The sequence below is a fragment of the Petromyzon marinus genome, chromosome 32 (assembly GCF_048934315.1).
Source record: "Petromyzon marinus isolate PM22_M1 ecotype Great Lakes invasive population chromosome 32, UKy_Petmar_22M1.pri1.0, whole genome shotgun sequence".
NCBI classification, from domain to species: domain Eukaryota; kingdom Metazoa; phylum Chordata; class Hyperoartia; order Petromyzontiformes; family Petromyzontidae; genus Petromyzon; species Petromyzon marinus.
The window spans coordinates 4,480,626-4,505,221 of record NC_133698.1 but is presented as its reverse complement, the minus strand read 5'-3'; the positions used below and the strand labels follow the sequence as shown (position 1 = coordinate 4,505,221).

The 24,596-nt window shown below is 40.1% G+C and overlaps 1 protein-coding gene across 1 annotated transcript in view; it reads left to right on the top strand.

Moving 5' to 3' along the window:
- Positions 1–24,355, top strand: part of LOC116948084 (popeye domain-containing protein 1-like) — a 36,499-nt gene extending 12,144 nt beyond the window's left edge. The window contains exons 5-7 of the mRNA XM_032964399.2: positions 3,737–3,904; positions 13,161–13,284; positions 22,794–24,355. Coding sequence (XP_032820290.1) covers positions 3,737–3,904; positions 13,161–13,284; positions 22,794–22,798 — 297 coding nt within the window. The 3' untranslated portion in view covers positions 22,799–24,355. The remainder of the gene's footprint in view (positions 1–3,736; positions 3,905–13,160; positions 13,285–22,793) is intronic.
- Positions 24,356–24,596: the final 241 nt, after the last annotated feature.

Genomic DNA, 24,596 nt, shown 5'->3' with positions numbered 1-24,596 from the left:
TTTGACATCCACCTCCACACATTCACGCATACGTACATAATAGAGTTTTTTCTTTTGATTAATTAGACGCTCATAGGATCTAACCCAAAAAAACCTCTATTATGGATAATATTGGTCGTGGAAGCCTACGTGTTAAACATACATACATATATTCACACATTTCAAGGTGCTCGTACAATTTGTGTGGATGTAAGTGGAAGCCACCTTTATTGAGCATGAAAAGCAGATCATCAGGCGGTTTTCCGATGTTAGGCTGGCTCTCGCGACGATGGGATTGTGGAATTTCTACAAATGGCTTCGGGCCACCAACACATCAGAGTGCTTCGTAAATGCTTGTAGGAGTAGGAAGACGCTGACATTGTTGACCCTGCAGTCAGTGAAAGTAGAAGAGACTGCTGCGATGAGATGGCCATCGATGTAAGAATTTGTGGATGCGCAAAGTTACTGATACCAAGCGTGGGATATCCGCCGGCTTGTTCATTCTGAACAATGGATCCACAATTGCCCGTGGGTCTGAATAGTATACGACACGATCTAGCGTGCGAAAGCCCTTTTGACCTATAACACGGAAAACACCTTCCCTGAAGGGACACACTGAATGTGACCTCCTTGTCGCTGTCGTGACATCTCATTTCTTTGCAAAATCCCTTCGAGAATAAAAAAAAACAATTCATTTTTTTGTGTTCCCCATTTCCCCCATGCTCGCCACCGCCTTCAACGGAAACGATGTTGCTGGAAATGCAATCTGTCATGCTCCAAATGTCGGATGTCTGTCTAGCCATGTTGGACAACTAATTATAACGCCGCAGAATGCAACCGGCATGCACGCAGACGGCCTGTATCTTGCGCCGCTTCCACAGCATAGAGGGTCAAAACATGCCAAGGATGTTTTTTTCTGTATTGCCTTGGACAAGCAATGCCAAGAATTAACAATGGGGGTTGTGTTTGCCGCAAGAAGTCAAAGATGGCTCTAATTGTTATGTCACAGTCCCCCTGTGCGCTGGACCGTGAATGCGTCGGCTCGCTATCGGTGGCCGGTCTCAGCGGCCCAATTAAGGGAAACGGAGGGAGACGGGAAAGTATGCAGAGGCACATGGCTACCTTTACCAAAGTCGCATTAATATTCATCGCAAGAGTTATCGAACACTCTTAAGTGCAATGCAATGAATGACCGTTTTCCAATTCATGATTAATGAAGCAATCTTCGTCCGGTAATGCCTAGACGTGCGAATATTCAATTTACGAAGTTTCAGTTAAACAAACTCTAGATTTATTACCATTCATATTAATGAGGGGGGAAATATGAGTAGAATGATATGCAAAAAATAAATACTAATTAAATAACGTTTGACCATGTAAATCTCCTGTATTATGTACATAAGAAGAATATGCTTTTTTACTTTGTCAGTTTTTTTTATTTTATTTTAATACCGTACAGTGTAAAATATAATATTTACAATATAAATTGTATTTTTGTACAATATGAATGGTAAATTATTAAGTGTTTATAGTATGAAATAGCAAGTTACGAAGGCTGGGAATTCATCCTCATAGTGCTAATCTTATAAGTGATTCAATGTTTACGAAGGAAGCTCCAGGAACGCATTTATTTTGTATAAGGAAGTAAATATAAATGTGTCGTTAAACCCGCCACCACCCGACACAGCCAATTAGTAAAGTTTGTCACGTAAACAAAAAATCCCAATTAATTACTAGTTCAACACATCGGTGTTTTGGAGAGTAAACACACAACATTTACAATTCGAGTGCGACGTTTCGCTGGTGATTACAACTAACTACTTTTGTTACAGTTGCTGCTGTTTTTAGAGCTTGTATCGTTTGAAGTGGCGTTTCTAATGGAAGGGGCTTCATAACAGTTGAGGTTTTGTATTGGTTGCTGATTAATATCCATCTTTACGTGAAGATATTAACCCTGATTTCCCGTCTGTTTGGGAAGCTAAAGGTCCCGCAGTGCATTTTCCAACATGATGCAATTGTCCGCCGGTGTCATGGCCAAATTAATCATTTGCCAAAGCCATTATCCCCAAAACGAAAAGGGCTTCCTCATCAACAAGTTGTGTGATGCAGCATAAAATCTGTGAAAAAGAGCTTCATGGCTCATCGGATTCCTCCAGCATAAAGATTTAGATTATCATAAAATAGAACAACAGCTGTTTCAAGCAACAGAGCCTGCTTCGTATTTAATGGAACTGACTAACCTCACAGAAAGTGATTATGTTGTGGAATATCATAGGTAAAAGCAAGCTTAAGCAGAACTCCCTTCAGTCTCTCCACATTATATATATAAATCAATTCTAGTCCATCAGCCTACTGGCTTTCCAGACCAATATTATTAAGTAGCATTTGTTTAAGCTATTAAATTCTGCCTTGGTTTTTACCTCCTGGGTCTCACCAGAAGAATCAGGCTTGTTAAACAAATGCTTACGTATTACCAGATGGCTATAAGCTAGACTATTCCATTAAAAATTTACACGGGACATCATTCAATGCAAAAAAAGTTATATTGTACGCAAACTCGTGATGTGTTGGAGTGGGTAGAAACACAGAATTAGATATAACAGACATTCTCACTTAATTAGCAGATGGATGTGATACTTTCATGTCCGTGACTGAAGAGTGGACGTTAAAAAGTTGCATTGTTTATGTTTGATAACAATTGCAGGTTGAGTTTCTCATTTGTTCAGTGATATGTTTTACGCATTCTGCATCGACTTCAGATTATGGTACCTGTCAGTGAGGATATGGTTTCGAAAAGTATATATTTTTAAATTTTAATGCAGAGTGGTTATGCTCATAGATCTTGACAGGCCCATGTATCACCAAAAGAGGAACTTTTTAATGAGTTTCTGTTAATCATAAATGACAAAGTAGTTTATACAGAGGGGTCAAGTGATAAAACATGAAGCAAATGCCGTATAGACATGTAAATAACTACGGTATCTTAAAAACTCAGCTGTGTATTGAATAGCATTACCTATCGTTTGGAAATATATATGTAATAGACGAATCTATTTCAACTCTTAAGGCAGTGTTATTGAGAAATGCATTGCCTTTTTTATATTTGTTTTTGTGCACCACTGCCAATGCTTTATAACCAAATAATTGTTGAATAATAATTGGTGTTTGATATGCTGGGACATCTCATTGCGATAGATTCACCACACAGAGACCCATAGACTCACCACTCAGAGAGCCATAGACTGACCAGTTAGAGACCCATAGACTCACCACGTAGAGCTTCACATCAGTTTTACCGAAAGAACCAAAGAGTTTACATCACTTCTCAACACATTTGAAAGAGCACCCCCAGTTGGCAGGTTTCCTTATTACCTGATCTGTTTAACTGCCCATTCATGTGCACCCTTTTGTCAATCCACTGCTGAATGAGGGCCCCCACACGCCAAGTCGCGTCATGGGGGGTCGTTTTGATCATACCTCACCGCGCTGATCAGGACGGATTCGTGAAGGCGGAAGGAGTGCCCCAAGATGGCTTCAGATATCACTCGCCATTGGCATTAGCCGTGGCCCGAAATCAAATTCAGGCCGCCACATTCATCGCACGGTCCACTAGCCACTGCACCTCTGCTCTCCCCTATTAATGTTACATGAATCAAACATAGCCTCTACTACCGTAAACAGATTGGTCTGCCCCGATGGGGATCCCTTAAGTGACCGAGTGAGTGAGCGAAGGAGCGGGGTGTGATGTTACCACCAGGTATCGATATCGGCAATGGACGACTGCCAGCTTGTGTCCTGGTCGCAAGAGCGTCTGATATACTTCCTGAAGACGATCCCATTTCTGGAAGTGGTCTTTGCGAGCCTCATTGGAAGAGACATCACCAACAAGATATACGCACTCAAGGATGTGACGCTGACGTCACGCGTAAGTACAACCTTGCCACTGTCACCGTTTATCTGTGCAATCTCATACATCTGATCCAATGCTCAGGTTTTGGGTGCGACGGTGGCGAGATGTTTCCCTGGTATACAGGAGGTCGTGGGTTCAATCCTAATGCCTGCTGTATATTTGGAGTTTGAATGTTCTCCCTGTGGTCTTGTGGATATTTCTTCGGGTCCTCCGATTTTTCCCTCCATATGTAGAAACATGCATTTAGAGTATTTGGCTGCAATAGATTTCCACGTGATAAGCCACTTCGTTTGAGCTATTATTTGTGGCAAAGGAGCTTCTTAAAGAAATAGCAATATAGCTTAGTGGGCCTTACCTGGTAAAATAAAAAAATAGGTTCGTTTAGATTGCTGATCCATCACTCACTAACTCATTCCAGTTACTCGCTCACTGTTGGTCAGTCACCTCCTTATCACCCTTCTATCGCTATTATTAATAATTACAATTTATCATTTGCATTCTATTCTAGGATCCCAATACACAATGCATGAAAAACAGGAAACAAAAACAGAACCAGGGCAACCAACCAAACTAAAGAGGGAAGACCACTTTAAAGAAATGAGTTTTCAAAGCATACTTAAATATATCTACCGACTCCGATTTACTGATTTTAAGTGGCAGAGCGTTCCATAATTGAATGCAATACTTACAAAAGCCTGATCACCAAAAGAGCGCAACCTATACCTGGGAGTGCTGAGCAGTTGGAGATCAGATGATCTTAATGACCTTGATGGAATATATGAATGTATTAGTTCCTACAAGTAATGTGGGGTGAGCCCTTCTTAAGGCCTTATAGGTTAATAGCAGTATCTTAAAATCCACTCGAAATTGTATTCGTCGTCAATGAAGAGATAAGAGGACTGGTGTAATGTGCTCACGGATTGGTGTAAGTTTAAGCACTCTAGTAGCTGCATTTTGAACAAGCTGGAGTCTGCCCAGTACTTTGCTCAGAAATCCAACCGATAAGGCAATGCAGTTGTCGAGTCTGGATAACACAAAAGAATGGACCAGTCTCTCCAAGTCAGCAGGTGACAGGAATCGATGCATTCTGGCAATATTTCGTCAGTGGAAAAGGAAAATTTTAACCACCTTAGATATACGTGCCTCAAAGGATAATGACTGGTCACACTGAACACCAAGGTTTCTGACCTCCCATGTGGGGCTGACATCGTGACCATCAATTAACAAACGAGGCAAACCAATTTTAGAAAGAGGCAGAAGGGAGCCGATGAATATGGCGTCGGTCTTGTTGCCATTTAATAGCAAAAAAAAAATGGCGCAACCATGAATTCACTACTGTTAGTGATGCAGATAGCGCAGAAGAAGCTGTTACGTAGTCCGGTTCTAACTGGATATAAATTTGAGTGTCATCTGCATAGCAATGGTAGGATAAGCCAGAATGTCGGAGCAGAATATCCAATGGTGCCATGTAGATGCTAATAAGTGATGGGCCAATGACAGATCCCTGCAGAACACCGCAGAGAACTGGTCTAATTGGTGACTTGAAGCCATCCTTTGTGACAAAGTACCTACGTTTCTTTAAGTTAGAGTAGAACCACAACAAAGCTATGCCAGAGATCCCCATTGAAACTTATAATCGCTTAAGGAGAACCCCGGGATCAATGGAGATGTAGCAGAATGAGGAGGCTGACAAAGCCTTTATCTGCTGACAAAAGTAAATCATTGACCACCCTTACCACAGCAATCTCGGTGCTCTGCACAGGCCGGAACCCCGATTGAAAGTGGTCAAATAGATTGTTTGAAGCCAGGTGCTGATGTAAATGAGTTACCACAGCTCGTTTCAGAATTTTATACAAATACGGAAGGTTGGATATTTGGCGAAAAATTTCCAGAAGCTTGGCATCAAGACCCGTATTTTTTTTTAAGTGGGGTCACCACATCCATCTTAAAACTGTCAGGAACGGTGCCAGTTTTGAGGGACCTGTTGAGAATACTGAGGGTATACGGCCTCAGCATAACAGAATTGTCGCATAACAGCCTTGAAGGGAAGGGATCCAGTGGACAGCTGGTAGGTTAAGAGACAGCAAGTAAAAATATGAAGTTCTGCAGTTGAATTGGCGGGAAACCCGGTCAACAATGTGCCCTCGAACTGATTTGGAGGCAAGTTGGAAAAAGAGGGAAGAGACATTAATTTGGACTTGATAATGGGAATTGTATCGTGAACAAACTGTTGAATTTCATTAGAAAAATCAGCGGAGGAGTGGGAGATTACATTTTGTTCCTTATTAAAAAGTTGACTTATGCAGGAAAATAAGGTCCGATAATTGTTATCACTATTTCTTATGCAACCAGCTATGTAGGGGGATTTAGCCAAGGCAATTGTTCTTATGATAAGTACAAAGTTATTCTTTAAATATTTGATGATGAAGAGTGAGGCTGGACTTTCTCGAAGCACGTTCTGCTTTACGGACGGTAGTTTTATGCACCCTCAATGTTTCAGTGCGACATGGCGAAAGGCGATGTAAAGATATCCGCGGGTTCGGAGGGGAGCCAAATGATCCAGGATCTCTGACAGAACAGAGTTATATAATCGAACAGCTCCTTCAACGGGAAGCTCGCACTCATTAGCCAGTGGGAAACTCGATGAGGCGTCTGTGAGAGAGGCTGTGGAGATAGACGCAATTTAGAGAAATTAAATTCGATGGATAATAGAAGGACCAGGAGGAGGCAGGAATATATCAAAGAGGACCAAAGAGTGGCCTGAGATTCCTGGAGCCATCACAGTCAATGCAGATAGTGAAAGCCAAAGAGAACAAACCAAATCTAAAGTATGTCCACCAGACTGTGTTGCCTGTTTTACATGCTGGATGAAACCAAAAGGGTCAAGGATGGCCAAAAAGTCCCTGACATTAGGTTTTGATGGTGTATCAATATAAACATTGAAGTCACCAATTATGATAATCTGTTCAGAACAAGCACATACCACCGAGGGGGACTCAGAAAACTCTGAAAGGAATGTGGAAATTAACCTTGCAGGGTGACAGAGCAATTAAACAATGTCGGCTGGGTACACATTGGCCTTCAATCCAATGCCACGTGCTTAAATAACTGGAAACTTTGAGGACTCAGTCTACCAGAATGACTGTTTTCGTCTCATCCATACTGGGTTCAATCACCAAACTATGGGTCATACCACTTCTCTTTTTGCTTGTTACTTCGCAATGTTAAACTTTGGAATTCAGTAGCATTGTTGCGGATATTAATCACTACTGATGTATAACACGAAATAATATATTGCTTTGTTGTGTAGAATATAAAAATAACAGATAAGCAAACAAAGTCTCCTTCATATTTCTCTCTCCAAAAAAATATTTCATACACACCTAATCGGTCCAACGACCTTCTGGGAGTGCATAATTTCAGCAGCGTTCAATGAGTACAGGCAAACTCTGAACTGGCTTGAACATACAGTGTCTTATCACTACTGATGTTAGCTGTGGCTGGGAATAGAACTTAGGTCGTTAGGTTTATAGTGTAATGTGCTGAACACCGGTGTCGCTGATCCATCCCCTAGGGATTTGTATAAATTGTAGTTTCTCATTCATCTATGCATGTATTGTGAGCATAAGAATACACTTTAATTGATGAATAACATGTACAGGTATGATCTTTTCACTTAAATACCAATGACCAATGAAGTTTATATTTACGCCTAGAGCACATTCCTTATAAACTGGCAGTGTGCACCACTTATTTAGGAGTGTGACAGTGGTGTGATGTCTTTTTTATGTCCATGACTCTGTGTAAATGTCCTTGACATTGTATAAATGTATATGATAAGTAGTTGTCTTTACGATGTTTACATGTTGAATATGTCACTTGACATCCTGGACACTTACAAACGAAATTGTCCAATGTGTAAACGGATTATCCCAGGTGAATATTTTTGTTACAATTAAAATATATCACGAAAATAGTTTCAAACGTTTACACCAATTCTACATTTTCCCGTAATTATACTTTCCCGTAACTCGCAATATTTTGCCGGTATAGCCAGATAAACATTTCCTTCCCCGTGATTTGATGTTTATTGATCGAGTTCAGTAACTGGAACATGAACCCTGACCCTGACTCTGAGCGTTACCTTAACCGTACACGCATACAACAACAAAAATAGCCTAAATAATAAATGACCATCTCTTGCAATAAAAAATAAATATACTTTTCGAGTCATGTTTGTGTGTGTGTGTATATATGGTGATGACATGTTGCTGATCGTAGGTGGTTAAATTGGCAATAACAAATACGCATACAGTGGCATTGTCTTCCACAGTGTAGTGAGGTTTCATTACCGCATGGACCATGCGTTCCCTTCTAATGGTGAATTCATGCCAAGAACGCCACCTCTGCTGAGTTTTGCTATGGTCTTGCCAACTAGTACCTCGGGGGCAAACCTTCGGTATAATTGCAATCCTGTCTCCCACTTCCTTTGCTCCCTTACTCCCTCTGTTGTTGTTGCTTTGGTCTCCCTGAGGATAACGCGCCCTTCAATTCGAGTCTGACATAATATAGTCAACAGCACTGGGGAGATAAAACTGATCAGGCCTGCATATTCGTTAGTTGTGTTGGCCTTAATAGGTGCTCACTAACAGCACTTTCCTCCATTCGTATATGAATATGTGCTTCCTTTGTATATGTATTTATACGCATTTGATATTGATACAAAAATACATTACAAATTAACATCCTGCACGTCATGTGGACGTGGCCGTCCCTCCGTACCGCCAACCGCCCCTCACTCCCTCTATCCCTCCCTCGTATCGACCGAGCCTTGAGGGAGGCTATTGTTCAGGAATCCACACAGATTATCCAACCAGAAAACAAGTTCTTCCCATGTAGTATGATACGATTTCCTGAGCACATTGTGAGAACGGTGGATTTATGTCTCACCATATGCAGTAGTTCAGAAATATGTTTTTTTTTAAATTTCAGCATTGTACTAATGACATGCGCAATATTCTTCAATGGAACATTCAAATAAAAGTTAACAATCGTGGGAAAATGTACCCCTCCGTTTTGCAGTAACCCCCAAAATATATTTTTTCTGCATTTAAGCTGTTTATACTATGAACTGTTTTTATTTTACCAGGCAAGGCCCACTGAGCTACATAGCTCTTTTTTTCACAAGCGACCTGGCCACAAATGATAGCTCAATGAAGTGGCTTATCACGTGGAAAATTTATAACAGCCAAATACTCTAAACGCATGTTGATACTAAATTAGGGAAAAACCTGAGGACTCGTAGAAAAATCCACACGACCACGGGGAGAACATACAAACTCCTAAATATACAGCAGGCATCAGGGTTGGGATCGAACCTACGGCCTCCTGCATACCAGGCCAGAAAGTTAACATCTCGCCACCGTGGTGCCCGCTCATTTCAAATTCACTGGAGTAGCCAGCTCGAGATAGTTGTAATCATGCATGCACACACCGTAGCCATGTCCCAGAGCCTCTAATTCAAATGCCAGAGCTTTGTCTCGTGGGAACCTATATCAACTGCAGATTGCTTTTCATTAGTTGGAGTAATCAGTGGTTAGAGGTATTGTATGATGAGCCAAGATAATCAACAGCTCTTAATGACAGTTGACCTTTCCACTGTAGCATCAAATTGATTAACATTCAGGCAACTCGGAATGAGTCGTGTAGCGTAGGCCCGTGTTAAAATTTGTAAATCGTTATTCTTCGCGTGATCCTGTTTGCGTTGCTCAAGGAGGGTGGAGACAGGGTCGGCAGTTAACGCATATTGCGCATTTGGGACGTCTTCTGAATTCAACATACTCGTTTATTTAACCAGGAGAGATGCAATTGAGATCCGTTATTGATTTTTTTTTACGGGAGAACTGGTACTCAAACTTTTGTAGCGGCAATTGTGAACAAGTACAAAATGTTACATTTGAGTCGTGGTTGGCACATAATGGCCTACTTTTGTCTTTAATGCCCACTTTAAACTAGATGGCTTGCGAAGCAATTCCCTGCGGAAATTAGCAGATGGCTGTAGGAATTGAACTGTCAAATCCAGTCGATTCATGCTCAATTAAAACAAAATTATTTCTATACAGTTTGGCTGTTTGTGTGAAGGCATGCATCTCTTTTGTCTTTTATCTTGTGCGTTCTGAAAATGTGTCGGGTATAAAGTTATGCTATGGATGTGAAATATGATGATGGTGATGATACTGATGCAATATAATTCTCTACAAATATGCATAATCACTGTCAGTGTATCGTGCATCAAATTATACATAGCTAAATGCCTTTAATCAGCAAATAAACGCCAGGCACGAAGGTAATAACAATTCAATATATAGTTTTACAATAATGTAACAGTTACACTGAGATTGTATTAAGTAACATAAATATTAGGGAGTCAGACCAAGAGACACACATTCAGCAAAGTTACAACGACATAAAATAATATAGTCATAAAATTGATTGGAAAATAAATACATAAGCACAGATAGAATAAGGATTAAACAATCTCAGACTTGCTGATGCGAAAGTCATAACATCCAATCAATGGTCATGAACAGCAGGAAATAATAAGTGAACTTAATTAAGACATCTGCAAAGTTGGATTCAAGCTTAGTACGGGCAAAATACAAGTAATGGACAACAAGGAACACTTATAAATATCTGGTTATCACATAGGGACTCAAGGGGGCCATGAGCACAATCACTGCTGAGAGGGAGCGATAAAATCAGGTCCTGTGCAGGTGCTGGACGGATCGTTGCATCGCAGGACCGTGAGAGATGGCGACGGCTTGGGAGGTATTTCAGTTTCAGTTTTCAGTTTCAGTTGATTTATTTTGGTATAGCCCTGTGAGCCATTCGGCTCTTGAATCGGGTGCAACCACAACAAACAAAAAAACAAAAACACGAACAAGAAAAACATCTTAAAGTGACTATGCGACTGTGCAAAAAAAATCCATGAAAAAAACAGCAAAACATTCCTGAAAAAAGCACCATACACCAACGCTGGCTGCAAAAAATCCCAGTGGGATACAAGTCAAACAACAACAACAACAACCACAAAAACTTAGATTAAGGCCATCAGTCTAACTCCGTACTACAACAAAACAAACATGTCCAAACCAAAAAACTTTTCGAAATCACCAAAAAATAAAGCCATAATTGCAATGTAACAGTGATCACAGGGACTGTGACCGATTTTTTTACAATAAACTACATAAATAACATGTAACACCAAATCCTAGAGCCATAGCTGGCTGCATGAGTTATTCCACAACAACAGAAGCATCAGTCGGAGTATCAAATTTTTCAATGCACCTTTAAGATCAGCACGCTAAATCAAAATACAGATAATACTTTGCAGCGTCATCCAGAGTGGATAGATTATGGATCATGGGTGAACGATAATATATAGTTTTTTTTTCCCTTCACATTACTTTGTTTAAATTTGGGGGAAAATATATTTCAAAGTCTGTCTTCTTATCGTGGCTGCACGATGCTGTGAGCAAGGGCGCGTGAATTCTATACCGCCATCATACGTGTTGCCATTGAAACATACTTGTTGGTTCGTTTGGCCAAGAAGAGCAACTATAACAACACATATTTTCGTCCATTAAGATAAGGTAAGACAGCACAGTGGATCAAAATTCATGTCACATCGCTGGGTGTCCCATGTTAATTTCTCAATATGATATCTGTCCTCTTGAACACATGTTGCATGCTCTGCCGTGCACTGTGGAGGTCGTGTTTAAATGTCACCTTTATCGATGTGGGAATATTATTGATGCAAATATTGACTCGCCAGTGCTCACAGGAGCACAGACTACATGCACATGCAAAGTGCATTATTCAGATAAAAGGACACAAAATAAAAAATGTTATTAGAGATTAGGATGCCATTCTTCTGGTGTTTACTGCATTCTCCTGTTGGCGGACATATATATACAATTTTCAATGAAGCAACAATTTTAAGTTTGGTCTCTGCTGATGTTTTTTTGACATTCTAATACAGTGCCATTGCACATTATTACATTCATTTCTTTAAATAACCATTGTATTGCTGTGTCGTGTACAGAAATGTGAGATATTCAGAGTTGAATGCGTATAGCAATGATTGCTTTTTAACATAGATACATAGAAATTTACTGGTGATTTTAATGTTGGACCGCGATATCACCCAGTGACATTGCCAGGATTTATGTGCTTAGTGTCGTCCTCTAGTGTGTGGGTATAAAGCACTCTATAGTCAAACGCTTGGGGTGTGGTCGGCTGTAGGGTTGTCGTAAGTTGGCAGTCGATCAATGGATTCTTGAATCTGTGCATAGATTTAAGTCTTATTCCACATGCACGGTGGGTTTTCTCTCGGTACTCCGGTTTAGAAGCTGTGCTGATGTCCTTTTTACAGCACTACGTTGGTGGTGGAAATTCCACATTCCTATGGCAGGGGAACTTCTCGGCATAGTCAACCGCAAGCCAGATTTTGAGCTTGCAGCCTTCTGATTGCGAGCCGCTCGCTCTACAGCTGTCGCAACTGCCTAGGTTCAGCGCTTAAGAAGAAGTATTAATATAACAAACAATTAAAATAATCAAGGTTCAATTCCTGGCCATGTAGAATATCAGTGGTATTTGTATTTAAACTTGACCTGGTCAACTCAGCCATAAATACACACTTTGTGCAATGTGTTAACATTAGACCCAGGGAGAAAATGTCAACTGAGTATGATACAAAGGTGTGCCGCTTCCCAGTCCTCGTAAGTACCTCCTCTCAACTACCATATGTACTGCATCTCCAAATGAATTATTTTACTTATTTATTTTTGTGTTGCATCCATCAGTTGCTAAGCAAAACAAGTCGGCCAATCCAGTGAGTGCTTATGTTGGTGGATGCTGACCAAGTCGATTGTCTGGACACGCAGCAGCAGCAGCATTAGTTTCACACACCTGACACTGCTGATGAGATCCAAAAGGTCAGAATCCGAATCTTTTTGTCTTCATCTGAATCTTTATTTAGACTGCAGGAAGAATCCGATGTGCTATGAAGCTCTTTTTCACAGATGTCTAGGAGGACATCTGTGAAGGTCAAAACCAGTCCAGAGTTTGCTCGCTTTAGGCAAATTCTGCGTGATAATATTGGTCTGGAAAGGCCTATAGCCTAAAACATAGGGTTGTTTTTGTATGCAGAGGTACAGAACGGAGTTTTGCTTGTAAACGAGTTAATCCCTCTCGTTCTTTCTCCCAATAGAGTATGAAAAAGATAAGCAGCCACCCAGGGCTTTATGCCCGAGAAGTATTGAGCATCGTCCGTCGGAGTTGTATTCCGATCCAAGTCAACAACACCACGACTGCTCTTGCCCCTGCTGAAGAAGGTACCACTATGACTAATTTTATTGATATATTTGCTCCAAGGAATAATAATACTTACAAAGCCACTGTGAATTATAAAATTGTGGAATAGTGTGTACGGTGCTCGTTAAAATTACTGCGACAATTCACGATAGTAACGCAGCCTTTATTATCGATTACAGTAATTTTTGTTCGGATTAGGCCACCCTAATGATACTGCCAACTATGTGTTGTTAATACCCTCCACCACCGAACATAGCCAACAAACCAATTGTCCCATGAATACGTGTTTAACGCGCCAAATTATTGTTGTTTCGACAATTCTCACAACCACATTCAGCGATTAGATCCAATATTAAGATGTTGTGTCGAGACTAAACATGTCACGTTAAAATACATTTCACATCGTTTTGCTTTGGCCATGATGCAAGGCACATATTGGAATTAAATGGATTTCAAATCCATGGTAATTAAGATAATCATGATGATGAATTGTACTTTTAAATAATTGCCTTTTAATTGCATGCTAAGGAGCCACTGTACTTAGTGCTTAGATACTATGGTTCTCCTGTGGCAAAGACTTACACAATACAATAATTCAGATGCACAGAAAGCCAAGGATATAACATGGAAATGAAAAGGAGGGAGGGTAAGTGAATGATGCCCATGTTAGGGAAATGAGCCAATGCCGCTTGAGACTCAAGTTTCATATTGTGAATTCAAATAGGAAATCTGTCAATGATGTTTGCATCATAATAATTATATTACATTTCTGCATGGTAAAAGAAGGTCGTTTAATTTCATGAATACATTTAATGAATAGACACTTTTGTCATTGCATTAAAATTATGGAACCACACTGGGTTCATACATAGAGTGTGAAGAATACATAGTAATGTGGCGATGACCATATTAAATGTAACACATGTGTAGTGTCAGTGATTCGGAGACAAGGTTTATAGGAGACACCTTATTCTTGGTTCTTTCGGTAAAGTCACGTAGAAGGGAAACAATAAAATAATAAAAAATAAAAATATAAAACAATAAAATTCTCACGACGTTTCCACTGCAACACAAGCAATCATCATCAGGTGTGAAAACCACAGCAAGAAAAATATGTTGCAGTCGAAACGTCGTGAGAATTTTATTGTTTTATATTTTTATTTTTTATTATATTATTGTTTCCCTTCATTTTTTTTGTCCCTTTGAGAAAATAAAAACAAATATCTGCGGTGAGTGGAACTTCAGGAGGCTTATGTCTGTTAATGATAGCAAATTACAGGGACTAGTCAATAACAATTTGGCGGATGTAGGAAACACACCGGCAACATTTAGAGACAGGGTCTGGATGTATTACGGGTTCAAGTACAACGCTTTTTTGTTCAACATGGTTCTATAATAAACTAACGCGTGCAAAAAAGAAAGCGTTAACTTGCACCCAGATATGATCTCGGTGTTCTTTATTTTCTTCCAACTGTCTCCAACTGTCTGAACGTAAGTAGGAAGCTGGTGGCAGAGCAATTCGAATGCTTGCCACCGAGTAAGAATGTATGAGGTCAATAGTTGAATCTTTGGTAACCCACGGAATTAGAATATGCATGGACGTACTTTTAAAACAGTCTGAAAAAGTCTCAAAATATGTCACGGACATCATGTTTTCAAATGCTTGACTTTGTGTTTAGTCGTTGCCCTTAATAAGAAATCGGAGCGCTCAGGAAGAAACAAATCCATTCGCATTACGGCATAAACAGGCCACGAGATATGCCTAAAGCCCTCACACACATATACACACACACGAGCATCCACACAAAGACATATATGCTCCGTTTAGCCTCATAATGTTCTCCTTCGCGTATCTGTGTCTCCACCTATTTAAAGTTTAAAGTTTCATTTATTTATTTCATTTATTAGGTATATCCCTGTGAGCCATGCGGCTCTTAAGTCGGGTGCAACCGCGACAAACACAATTTTGAACACAGAGAACATCTTAAAGCGACAACGCGTAACAGAAACATCCTGGATTAAACCAGCAAATATTACACACAAAAAAACTTACTAAAACGCTGTGTGCAAAAATAAATGTGGTGCAAGCCAACAACAACAACCATGAGACAATTTAGATTAACCATATGTTTTCAAAACACCAAAATAAAGCTATAAAAACAATGTAACAACAGTAATCATAGGAACTGTGATTTGAAATGTAACAATGAACGATATACATAACACGTACGACAAAACCTGCAGCCATAGCTGGCAGCACGACACTCCCAGTGTATGATGTGTGAGTGAGTCAGCAGCAGCATGAGTGAGTGTATTATGTGTGAGTGAGCGTATGATGTGCGAGTCAGCGTATGATGTGCGAGTCAGCGTATGATGTGCGAGTCAGCGTATGATGAGTGAGTCAGTGTATGATGTGTGAGCGAGTCAGCGGCAGTGTGAGTGAGTGTATGATGTGTGAGTCCAGTGCACGATGTGTTAGTCAGCGCATGATGAGTGAGTCAGTGTATGATGTGCGAGTGAGCCAGCACACGATGAGTGAACCTGTGTATGAGGAATGAATGGGTCAGTGGTTGTAAAGTGTTTCTTAAGCAACCCATCGGAGCGCACAGACAGACGGTTGAAACGTATTGTCTACTGGTCTATATTGTGATGTATACACTGCATAATGATGCCAATTATTGTTTTGTTTAGCCTTATCAGCTGGTAGGGCACCTGCTAAAGCCGCGAGAGCATATGCCTCACCACCTTTTAATCCCGATTGCTGATGCTTACACAGGCACTCAGTTAAGGCTGAGTCAACCTCGTCAAAGCCCAGTGCATATTCAAATACAGAGGCAAAGATCCCCCGTGTAAAGACTTTTTAGGATGCTGGGGCAAGTGTAGTTATTGAGCAACTGAAAATATTAAGCAGGGTGCACGAGTGAACAGCCCGGGGACAGAATCAAACTCAAATTGCTGTACTCTTTGGTTCTATTCGGTAAAGTCACGTAGGTAAAAAAAAAAAATCACGACGTTTCGGCCTGGTTCATAGCACATTCTGCTAATCACTGCACCTCCGATTAGCACGGTTGGGCTACGTACAGTGAGAAAGAAGTTCAACATCAAGGACATACAAAAACTGCATTACCGCTCCTTACTTTGACTTTCGATTTCAACAAAAGACAAACGCAAACACAAACGCACAGCTTTATAAACACATCAAAAGACAAAGCTCCCCCGTATAGCCTGGACAGACTGTTGGGGCAAGTGTTGACGGCACGGCACACGAGGGGGTGGGTGACCAACACCACCCCCGGGCCGCCTTTGTCTCCCCAGTGGTGATGTTTGTACACCACGCCTGGTACTCATTTGAGGCTAAGTGGGACAGACGCATTGGCTGAAAATATTAAGGGATTTGCATTTAAAGTTGAACGTGAGGCAGTTTTCAAACTATTAAAACAAAGGCTGATGCAGCAACATGATGTCATGTCATTTGACTAGTGCTGGCAGCTCATTGTCCACCATGCATCTTAATTTTCCAAAGCAAACACTCACGGAATTTTAAATTGCAATTTAAGGTAGGACGATATGCAATCGGTCAATATTGTGAACGAGAAACCTCCCCGTTCCGAGGTCCAGGCTAAATCACACCTTGATTTTTAATCATTTGTTATCGATTCTAATTGATCTTTTTTATTGATCTGAGAGTGGTTTTACGTTTGGGTTTAATTGGAAATTTTGCAGGATTTTCATTCTGAGCTAATATATATGCGTTTTTTTTACAATTTTTAAATAAAGCATCCAAAGTTACAAGTGACATTTAAATTGTATTGTGTGGGTATTAAACCCACACAATGACTTACTTTTGCAGCATACAAATATAGTGAAGGAAGATGATGCCAACACTTCTGAGGGTCCGATTCAAGTACACGTTGTTTTTAAGATCTTAACCCTTTTCTGTTGCAAGACGTCTGTAAGTTGCAAGGTGGGTGTCCCGTTCATTGCTGAATCTCGGAACATGCAAGAGGTTAGCGTTAATTTTATTTAGAGAGGCACAGTGCCGCTGTTTTTAAAGACATTGTACTCACCGTAAAGAACTGTTGTGACATGATCGACACTCGATGATAGCTGGCGCCAAATTGCACCACGCCCTCCCGCATGGCCTTTTCCGATTCGGTTCCGATGACTTACGTACGTCATCAGAACATAATCGTGAGAAAAAAAAACTGATGACGTTTACATCATGACTTTTGACGTATATCATCGGAATGGGAAAGGTTTACACTGCCTTTCTCCCTGTCCAGGTCTCCCCTCTCATCTCACCCTACCCTGTTTGTTCACTTTGCTGCCGCCGCTTAGGCCATACGTGGGGAAGCTATAAATTAACATCTACACTGCTCCTCTGCTCCTTTGCTCCCCGGAGGGTTTGGCATTCCACCTCCCCTCCTCTGCTAATTGTCTGTCCGGTCAGTTCCCTAGCCACTCTGTTCTCCGCTGTTAACCGGTAACTTTACAAAGAATACGTTCGAACAATGCTTTCTAGCCATCTCCATAAAAAAAGGAATACCAACGTCTCCTTTTCATCTGCTTGCTGCTTCAGACTCTTAATACGCCTCACAGGGCATCCGAAATTAAGCCGCAGTTATAATGGTTATCACGCTGCTCCTTGCAATCCGGAGGTCGTCTGTATGACCTCCTCCCCCGCCCCTGTCCACTCAGCACAGGGGTCAGGAGCCAAAATAACAAGGAGTGTCATTTTGTTTTCAAATTCGGTCAAACAAAAAAAAAGTCGAAATTTCAAGAGCCGCAATGTACGTGAATCCTTAATAAATGACGTCACGACGCAGCCATTAAAGAGCCGCGTGCAGCTGCAGAGCGGCAGGTTGACGACCCCTGACCCCAGCAGCATGGAGGTGGGGTACAACCACAGTTAGTCGATCGGCAGGTCACACCTGGTGGGGATCAGAGTGGGGGCACTCCCCACAAGACGTCTGACGACTGGAGAAGAATTGGCCACAAATCCACTCGAGGGGATTTCGAGAGACCCCTCTATTGGGGGCCCTTTTGCCAGTAGTGGAGTGAGTTAAATTACCTTTTTCAGTCCATTCATTATAATTCACTTAAGGTTGCAATTATTAAGAAGGTGTGCATTATACGGTACAACATATTGATATGCTCCTCTTTTTGACACTTTATAAGTACAAATTGTTGCTATTGATTTTATTTGGTATGTTCGCACATATTCAGAGTAATAATAAAGTACCTATATATCACCGAGAGAGTGAGCATACGATACCACAGAATACGTCTGCTTATGTCATACATAGTAAAAATACATCTGTGTAAACAAAATGATTTAATATCTTGTTTTGAGGGAAAACATTAAATATCCATAAAGTTTGTACAGTACTCTAAAGCCAGTGGAAGAAGAAAAAAAAACACTTTAATATGAAAAGCCTATTTAGATCTCATGGGGCAACAATACTTGCAGCCTTCTAGGAAATGTAACGATACAATTGTTTATTTGTGTTTACTTCATACAGGCCTGCACATATGCAAACATGCTCTTGAATAGTTTTGATGGCTGATTCATGTGCAGTTCCTCTTCGTACTTTTGTGTGACTCCGGCATTCACATTACCAACATGGCCGAGACAGGACATGGCAGGAAGTACACAAGCGAATCATTAGTGATAACCTCCTTCCCAAATCTGTCCCTCCACCAACTCTGTTAGATATGGGTCCTTGTTTCTTATATTTGTAATATAAAGTGTGATGCATCATATAGTTTTGTGTCTAAATATGGCCCATAATAACAGATGGATTGCCTAAAAACATCTGGCAGTTGTTCACTAGCATTGCTTTAAGCAAGCCTGACTGTTGATGAGATACTGAATATTGAACTGCTTAAAAAAATCTATGAAGCTGTGTGTCCGATAGATATGTGGAGGGACAAGTACAGCAAGTTAATTATTTTAATCTGTTTCGATAGTGAGTACTATCGCCTTGCATGTGCAAGATTTCTCTGGGTAGCCTAGTTCCCGCTCGCATGCCAAACACGCTTAAAATCGAGTTTCGAACTCTGTGTGGTTCCTGGGAGCACTACCTCACCCACATCATCTCAATCGTCGTCATGAGCAGCAGAAGAAGAAGAAAAATATACATACATATGAGACAAAGGAACGGATGGCAAGAGTGGTGATATAAATGGCATTGGCAATGGTGACTTCTTTATTCTTGGCTGAATTCACTATTTTTTCTCATTTCTAGCATGTCGTTTTTAATAGTCCGTGCATTGTTTTTTTCCAACGGTTAGCTGCAAAGGAAGATTTGGTGAGACGCAAGGCACCTGACGCTCACACACTTCGTCATAAAGTCATAATTCGAGCAGGAAATGGAGCGTGTCCGAGAGTATGTCCACCGAGGAGGGGGAGCGATGACATCAGTCCGTGCACAGGTGCTATTCGGATTATTAACATCGCAGGATAGTGGAGAAGGTGGTGATTGGTGGATTTGGGAAGGTCTTCATCCAGCAGAGGATTGATTATGACTGCTGCTGATGATTGATAATTAGGTGATACTTTGTTTTACAAGCTATGAGCGTCTTGGTTCTTTCGGTAAAGTCACGTAGAAGGGAATTAATAAAATAATCATAAAACATAATAAAATAAAATTCTCACTACGTTCCGGCCACAACACAAGTAGCCTTCCTCAGGTGAATAAACAGAACTGTCGGAAAGACAGCGCTCCAATGAACACTGCTAAGCTTGGCAGCGTCTTTTAAGCTGGGTGGGAGGAGCAGAGTGCTTTGACAAAGGAGTTTACATATCAACAGAAGAATTTAGCATTGCAGTAGCTGTGTTAATGTGAGAGATTAGCAGGATTTTAAAGTCAGAAATTAGCATGTAACTGGGAGATTAGCATGATGTTAGTGTGAGGAATTAGCATGTAACTGGTCACGGAAGTAGCTATGTTAAAGTCAGAGTTTACATATAAACAGAGGCATTTAGCAAATTGACGCTAAAGACCTGCAACTATCCAACTATCATACAATAAACCAAATATAAACTGCATCAATATAATAGATGTATCTTCTTTGGTTCTTTCGGTAAAGTCACGTATTATTGTTTTATATTATTATTTTATTCTCATTCTACGTGACTTTACCGAAAGAACCAAAGAAGATGAATCCTTGCAGTCACGAAAGCTTTAAATCGAAATATAATAGATGTACTCAATATATTGTCCAATAAGCTGAGCTATTAACATAAAGTAACTGGTATACACTACACTATATAATGAATACCACATAGTAAACTGAAAAAAACTAAAATATAAACTACTTAAATATTTTCAATCAACTCAATATACTCTCCAATCGGCTGAGCTACTAGCAATAAGTCATTGTACATTACAATCCTATGTCGAAAAAAGTGGCGGTTTCTTTTTTCCTCAACGTTAGCACCACGGAAAGCAGCGAGCTTTGTTCAGACAGACGAGTCCATCTATGATCGGAACGGAGGTGGGGGGAGAGAGAAACAACCACAATGCGCTGCTCTGTCCTGTGTTGCGTTACAACTATGCTATAAACTAGACTACTATACATTACAAAATTATAGCATCCAATCTAAACTACATTGTATAATATTGTATACACAGCCCAATATAAGCTCTAACATTATGCAACTAAACTTTTTTCTTCATAACACGACTATACATCGTAATATACACTGCCATAGACCAACCCCACCATTGAATTATACAATGGATTACTATACACTACCCTATACTTTAGACTATAAAATATTAGACTTGTAATATTACACTGTATTATTCTACCAACCCTACTGTATAACACACTGCTGTATATTCACTATACAATTACGATTATACTATTTATTATACAATATGCTATAAACCATACCATTGACCGTCGTGTGAAAGGTACTAAGAGGCAGTGCCAGCGAATGGACTGCAGTCTGACAGTCACCGTAAAATACAATCAATCAAGAACCGAAATGGTTTATCACGTCTTTCCAATGATTACTAAACCAGAATCCATCTTCTCGGTTGAAATTGTCTCTGTGTTTGTATATGTGAATAGCCTCATGAACAAATCTCTCATGGTAGTCGGATGGCTTGCAGAGAACCTCCGTCTTGGAAAAGTCAATGGCATGTGAGCCTACTGAATTAGAACAATGATCTGCTACGGCCGAGGTGTTGGTCCTACCGTGTTTCAAGTCTGCTTTATGTTCACGGATGAGGTCCGAGATATGTCGTTTGGTTTCTCCAATGTAACTGCTACCACAGAGGCAACTTAGTTTGTAAACGCCCGGGTACTGTATGTCTGGAACCACATCATTTACAGACGGGACCAGATCATGGATTTTATGTACTGTGTTGAATCGGACCTGGATATTGTGTTTAATCAGGATTTTGGACATCTTTTGGACATCTTTTTGTAGGATCGTGTAACCCGCAAAGCCATCACTCCAACCATGAAGAAGGATCCTCTTGAGGAGCCATTCGAAACCTTACCCTATGCTGATTGCTTGTGTTGCAGTCGAAACGTCGTGAGAATTTTATTGTTTAATATTTTTATTATTTTATTGTTTCCCTTCTACGTGATTTTACCGAAGGAACCAAGAATATGAATCCCTGCAGTCACGAAAGCTTTAAAGCAAAATTGACATTGATTATATTGATTTAGTTTATATTTAGTTATTTCACTAACGTTATTTTGCTAACGTTGAGGAAAAAAGAAACCACCACTTTTTTCGACATAGGATTGTAAAGTATAATAACTTATTGTTAGTAGCTCAGCTGATTGGAGAGTATATTGAGTTTATTCAAAATATTTATGTAGTTCATATTTTAGTTTTTTATCAGTTTGCTATATGGTATTCATTATATAGTGTAGTATATACCCAGTTACTTTATGTTAATAGCTCAGCTTATTGGAGAATATATTGAGTACATTGATTATATTGATGTAGTTTATATTTAATAATTTCACATCGGTTTATTGTATGATAGTTGGGTAGTTGCAGTTCTTTAGCGTCAATATACTAAATGTCTCTGTTGATATGTAAATTCTGACTTTAACATAGCTACTTCCGTGACCAGTTACATGCTAATCCCTCACACTAACATCATGCTAATCTCCCAGTTACATGCTAATTTCTGACTTTAACATCCTGCTAATCCAACATTAACACAGCTACTTCAATGCTAAATTCTTCTGTTGATATGTAAACTCCTTTGTCAAGGCGCTCTGCTCCTCCCACCCAGCTTAAAATACGCTGCCAAGCTTAGCAGTGTTCATTGGAGCGCTGTCTTTCCGACAGTTCTGTTTCTTCACCTGAGGAAGGCTACTTGTATTGTGGCCGGAACGTCGTGAGAATTTTATTTTATTATATTTAATTTTTATTATTTTATTAATTCCCTTCTACGTGCCTTTTCCGAAAGAACCAAGAAGATGAATCCCTGCAGTCACGAACGCTTTAAATCGAAAAAAAAAGCTATGAGCGGTTTTATTTGTGTCTTCACAGGTTGAGAATCACCTCTTTCCGGACCTACATTAATCCTACAAAAGGGTTCCATTGCATAATCTGCAAGAGTACCAGCCCATCATTTTTTTTTCTATCAGGAGGGCACCTGGGGACTTTACGAGCAAGCAGTGATTGAACTTTGGAATTATCATCCTTCCAACTGATGCCAATAACAGTTTAGATCTATGCTTATCTTCATAAGTATCAGGCTCATTGTGTGACTGATCTTTAGACAGAGCGATGTGATACATATACGGCAACAAGCAGACAATGTACAGTCAGTTTAACACGTAGGCTTTCTCGCCCAATATTATCCATCATAGCCTTTTTTGTGGTTTAGGTCACGTAAATTTAAATGTTGGTAAACCCCCCACCACCTAACATAGGTGGTAGTACGGTTTGTCACGTAAACAAAACATGCCAATTAATTACTGGTCCAGGTCACCGGGTGTGTTGGAGAGTAAACCCACAAAATGTACAATTCGAGTACGACGTTTCGCCAGGTAATTACAACCAGCCTCATCAGGTGACAGCCAGAGTTGTGGATGAATCCTCCTGTTTCGATCTTTAAAAAAATATTATATTTTGGATAAGATGTACAGTATTCCACATTCCATGGTGCTGAGGTTTGTAGCCTGCCCCTTGTTGTCAGCTGTCAGAATGGGCATTTAATGTTAAACTATGTCAAACAACACGCAAATCTGTGGTGCTTGCAAACAGCAGGAAGGTGCAAGTCACTTCATGACTTGTGTACGTCTCATGTGACCACCACATTGCATGTACAATGTTATTAGCCTTGTGACCACCAACTCAAATAAAATATTAGTTTTTTTTGTTTCTGCCACCGTGACATTATGATTGGTTTAAACGAGTATATTATACACGAGATTCCATATAAGTCTACGTGGCACTTTTAAACACGTATAATTTAGATGTGTATACACATTTGTAGCATTGAGTAATAAAAGCAAAACGCTACATGATTGATATTGCACGAGTTAGCGATTTATATGCGTGTTAAAAGTAGGTATTTAACCAAATGTCATAGAATAAAACTACATTAAGTTACACAAACAATGCTGTTAATTAATTCAGAAGCAAAAAGTGTGAATGGAAAATGGTAAAATGGTTACATTTTCCAAACTATCGTTTGTGCCAAAATATGATACATATATCCACTCATGGAAATATTTTCCATACAAATGCAAATTGTTATGCACGAGTCAAAGTGGAGCCTTGCATTGTGATCTAGGGATGGAGTGGGAGAAATACTGAAGGCATCATTGAATAACAGTTAATGATGCACATTGACAGCATGGTGACTTCAGAGATCAAATGCTGACCATCTCTATGCCATACAATCAGATTGGTTGATGTGGATAGAGTAGCTGATGCTCACAACTTTGTTATATAAACATGCTCATATTTGTGACGTTACATGGTTCAATACCTATTAAAATATTTCAGCTGAAATTGAAAAAGATGAAATGGTTGCAGGGAGATGTAAATTTAAAACAACTGTATGACTTTCCTTTGCCATTAAAACCGTTTGCAGCATGCTCTATATTTGAAACTCCTTTTTAACTGGAACTATTTTCTGTCTCCCTGTACGATTGTATAAATGTTTTTTGTCCATCGGCCAAAACGCCCACTGTGACGATGGCAGCACACACTATTGTGGCTAAACACGCCAACAACGTTAACCAGGACGGCCGCGGGCTCGAACCACGAACATCTACAACGTGATAGCCTTCTGGTGGAATTTAAGCATTTCGCCAATGTTTTTTACCACTGGAAAGTTCT